The following is a 4,777-nucleotide window of genomic DNA, read 5'->3' on the forward strand; positions in this document are numbered from 1 at the left end:
ATAAGCAACCAAAATGTAACTTTTTACAACCCAGAAAAACAAAATATTTCGGGAAGCGATATTTCCCAATTTTTTCAAAATCTGGTATATTATGCTAACGTGACACCAATATTTGTGTAAATAATTTGGTTGAAGGTATTTTTGTAAATATTTTAAATTCTAGGTATATAATTGTGAATTTCCTAATATATAATGTGCATCAATTTAACTCACTATCTTCAAACAAAGCCATGCATATTGTGAGTAATCAATACTATAGATTTTAATTTGGGATATTGGCGGCAATAATACCCAATTTTTTTCAAAAATTACACTTTAATACTCAAATCTTTTTTTTAGCGGTAATAATTCATAAATCTATAATTTTGGTGCATCTGTTAGTACTCACCGTTAAGTATCAATATTGCACATTTTTATTACTCTAATTGACGGCGATAATACCCAAATCTTTTTGAAAGTTACACTTTAATACCAATTTTTTTTTTACAGTAATACCTAAATCCACAATTTTAGTGTAACCGTTAGTACTCACCGATAAGTATCCACATGACATATGAATTTTGTAATGATTTTAGACCAAATTATTTAAATCATTTAAATATTATAAAAATCATTTTAAATTTTAAAAAATCTAAAAAATTATTAAAAACTAATTAATAAAACATATGCAAATTCGAAACAACCAAAATTAAAATCAAAACTCAAAATCATCCAAAAATTCATATTATTAATTAATTTTTAATAATCTAATAGATTTTTTAAAATTTAAAATAATTTTTATGATATTTAAAGAATTTAAGAATATTGATGATGATAGTACCCAAATTATTTATAATTACACTTTAATATATAAATTTATGAATTTACGAGTATAAAATTACAATTACTGATGGTTACACTAAAATTATAAATTTAGGTATTATTAAAAAAAAAATTGGGTATTAAAGTAACCAATATCCTTTTTTTGTTTTTTAGTAAGCGTTGTAGTTTGTCACGGTTTGTTATATTTCAGCAAATTGTAATTCTTGGCATTATTTATGTATATGCGCTGAAATATTATTTTAAAAATATCTATTTCAAATTAGGAACTGACAAACCGAGTCAAAAATTGAAACAAGTAAACAAAACCTGCAACGTGAATGAATATATTCTTTAAAATTACACAACTCCTTGTGGAAGGAAAAAAAACCGTATATCATGTAAATTACTCAGTGGAATCCTACATTATTTAGAGAGAACAATCCACAACTACGAAGACCACTAGATTTCATCCTAGTACTTGCCGAGTTAAGACCTCAAGCTTCTCCAATGTTTAAAGGTAACAATTTGGTACCTGTATTTTTACAAAATATCATCTTAATACACTATATTTATAAATAATGTTCATTTGAAACCTGTATTTTAAAATCGTACATATTTGGTACCTGCATTTTAAATCGTGCATATTTAATACCCTAAACTCAAATTTAATTAATAAAATTTTACTAATTTAATCAAATTACTCTCAATCATACGAACTACAAATTATATATAAAAAATACAAGATACTATATGAGCATTATTGAAAATTAGGGTACTTTACAAAAACAAAAGTACCAATTGAATAAATTCCCTTTTTATAATAGTATTAACATTTAAAATTGCGAAACCCATACAGAACACCCGTTTCTATGGTTTCAAGAACTACTTCCAATCATCATTCTTTGCCTTAAAGATAGGCTAAACTAGATACAATAAAGCATAATACAGAATTTTTAACTGGAGGCAACTATTACCAAGTACCAACTTGAATGCCAACAACATCGCAAAACATACATACATTCCACTCTCTTAGTCATTGACATCTTCTAAAACTACCAGACTACATTAAATTAGAAAGTAAAAGACTGCCACAATACACACATTCCAAGTCAAAACAACCAACTTTTGCTGACTGCCACAAAAGAAGGGTAAATGTAGGCAAAGAGAGTGACATTGTTTCTAAATGTCTAAAGGAGTTTTTTATATTGATGATAAACATAGCATGAGTCGCACATTTCATGATCATCCCACATGACAAGCATCAAATACTAGAACATACCAAAAACACATGTAAAAGAACCACATAAAGATCATATAGCTGCACTCTTATATTGGACATCAGACAACATGGTTCGCACGGACACCAAAGAGGGAAGTGAAGATACGAGTCCCTGTAGCTCAGAAACCATGAATTTTGATATGTTCCTTCTTCACAATGCCAGCCTGTAATCCGAGAGGAAAAATCCAAGAAAAATAAGATTCGGAAATAAGAAACAGAACATGGGATTACTGAAATTGGAGAGAAATTGATTGAAAGAAAAATCTGCAACTTACCTGAGTAAGGAAGGAGGATACATTCTTACGCTGATCTCCTTGAAGTTGAATCACCTACCAAACACGAAAGTTAGGAAATTTGTAGATGCAAACTAACTGAGACAGATACAACTTTCTAAGGAAAGATTAACCAAATAATATACCTGCCCTAGTTCTGGGTCCTGAACTACAGTACCATTACAGCAAAACTCTTTCTTAAGGTCTTTAAGTATCTTATTGTAGCTGAATTCCTTCTTCAGTCCCTGCACAGTGGTCAGGCTCTTCCTCCCGTTCCTCTGCTGGATACGAATGTGAACATACTCTTTTGATCCAGCACCCGAGTCCTCAGCATTTGCCTCAGCAAACGGATCTACAATCAAACATCAAGACACCATAAAGCATCAAATTGAGAATCATAAAGAGCACAAAAATTTTAATTTCTCATACATTGATGAAAATACAAGGGTAGAAGAGAAAAGGTAAAGCAGGCTTCAGAAAAAAGAAACAAATCCAATATAGAAATATTACGACAAATGGTGATTGTTCAAGATATAAACAAATTATTCAAGACTGCAACAATACCAAAAGAAGCCGGTTTACTACCACAGGCATAGTTACACCTTAGCAAAGACTTGGGAAAGACAAGTAACTAGTTGCTAACTAGGTAAGAAGTGGCAAAGAAGTCACTGCAATTTGGTTTTTCTTCTTTTCTTTTTCTTTTTTTTTAAAAAAAAAATAATTAGAAACGTTATCGTTTGTATAGTGTGAGATTAAGCAAAACTACAAACATAGCTCGCGGCCTCATCAACCTATGATGATTCATTTGACAAGTTCAAGTATGCCAATATCCAAATCACAAAAACAGGTTTCCCAAGAACACGCAAGAAAAGTTGTTCGGAAAATTAAACATACCGAAGGTAGTGGGGATCTGTACGTCGAGCTCAGACATGAAAGTTGGCTGATTGAACTGAGAGAACCTGACAACCAGAATGCTCAGACCTTGAAAAGAAAACGCATATTAGAGTTAACGCTGAATAGATAATTAAGCTTCCGAACTTGAAGCATCGCCATTAATGTTAAAATGGGTAAACACGTAAAGAAACACAAGAACAAAAATGCCCAAGAAAACAGTCAAAAACCACTAGCTAATTAAAGATCTTTCTTTTTTAAAGGTAATTTCATAGAAATTTTACGATTCTTGAATTTTCTAATTGAAAGTTTTCCACTATAAATGAAATCGTAGTACAAAACTACCAAGAATTACTTTCCTTTATGGGTTTGAACTTAGAATTTTATATCTACTACACAAGTCCAGGTATTGACCAGTCCATATTTTTCTACACTGCTCAAAACTACAAACCCAGCTTCTTCAAAATGTCAAATAACAAATACGCAATCTACCCACTAAAAATAAACCCTTTGAGCAAATAGAGAGAATCCCCTTAATCTGGATTAGTAAATTAACTTCCTTTGCAGTCCTCATAAATAAATAAAACTCTAAAATTTATAACAAAAATATCCAAACTATAGCCACCAAACATGCGAACAATAAAATAATTCATCCATAAACCCTAAAAATAACGCGACACAATTGAAAGGAAAAAAACAAGACTATAAAGTAAAAGCTGGAAGTGGAAATCAAATTACCTGATCCGATATTAGGGTTCGAGATTGGTTTGTCGATGAGAGAAGGAACCCCTAAAAGGAATCGGAATAGTCTGAGATTCGAAGGCTTTGAGCTCTCTCTGCCCCTCTGTTTGGCGAGAAAGAAAATGAACGGAAACGAAAACGGAGATCAAATAAAGCCTTTAAATAACGAGGATCAGAGACTAGATATAGATAAGGCGTACTTTTGGTTAGGTCGGTCGCACTTACTTTAACGCAGCGGAATTTTACTTAAGAGGACCGACTGACAATTCCTTTCCCAACTCGCAGACTTTGGAGCAAAAACTCACGACCCAATTCAGGCTTTCGGATTAGGCACATGATTCGGGCCTTAGAGCAAGCAAGTACATGAATTTCTATACACGCGAGTGAATATTGAATTGGGTAAAACTGTCAATTTGCTTTTTAATTAGGCGAACCTCGAGAACAACGTTTGTAATTCTTTAATACTATATTTCGTTTGAGTGGGGTCCTGCCCCTGATGTACGCTAAAGTAAAACGACGTTGTTTTTCCTTTTTATTGTGATCCGGTTTGCAATTGTGCCCGGTTTTGGTTGATCTTATTTTTAGAGGGTATTTCTAACCTTAGTGGAAGAACGACCTCGCCTTGTATTATTATGCGAGTAGATTTCCCTTGGCATTATAAATGCGAGTCGATTCGCTAGATTTTATGGGAGCCAAGTATGTTTATGACTGCTTGAACCATGCTCATTGGTAAATCGAACCATGCTTATCTCAGGCCATTTTATGTAGAAGCAATCATGCCATCCTATATTGC

At 32.3% G+C, this 4,777-nt stretch overlaps 1 protein-coding gene across 1 annotated transcript; it reads right to left on the bottom strand.

The window, feature by feature from the left end:
- Positions 1-1,802: 1,802 nt before the first annotated feature.
- LOC133782495 (protein translation factor SUI1 homolog) lies at positions 1,803-4,162 on the bottom strand. Its single transcript, XM_062221811.1, has 5 exons — positions 3,982-4,162; positions 3,247-3,333; positions 2,499-2,704; positions 2,356-2,409; positions 1,803-2,244 (listed from the first exon to the last, which is right to left on the bottom strand). The coding sequence occupies exons 2-5, from the start codon at positions 3,281-3,283 to the stop codon at positions 2,200-2,202; spliced, it is 342 nt and encodes a 113-aa protein (XP_062077795.1). The 5' UTR covers positions 3,284-3,333; positions 3,982-4,162; the 3' UTR covers positions 1,803-2,199.
- Between the last annotated feature and the right edge of the window lie 615 nt (positions 4,163-4,777).

Source organism: Humulus lupulus, chromosome 6 (assembly GCF_963169125.1).
Source record: "Humulus lupulus chromosome 6, drHumLupu1.1, whole genome shotgun sequence".
In the NCBI taxonomy this organism is placed as follows: Eukaryota; Viridiplantae; Streptophyta; class Magnoliopsida; order Rosales; family Cannabaceae; genus Humulus; species Humulus lupulus.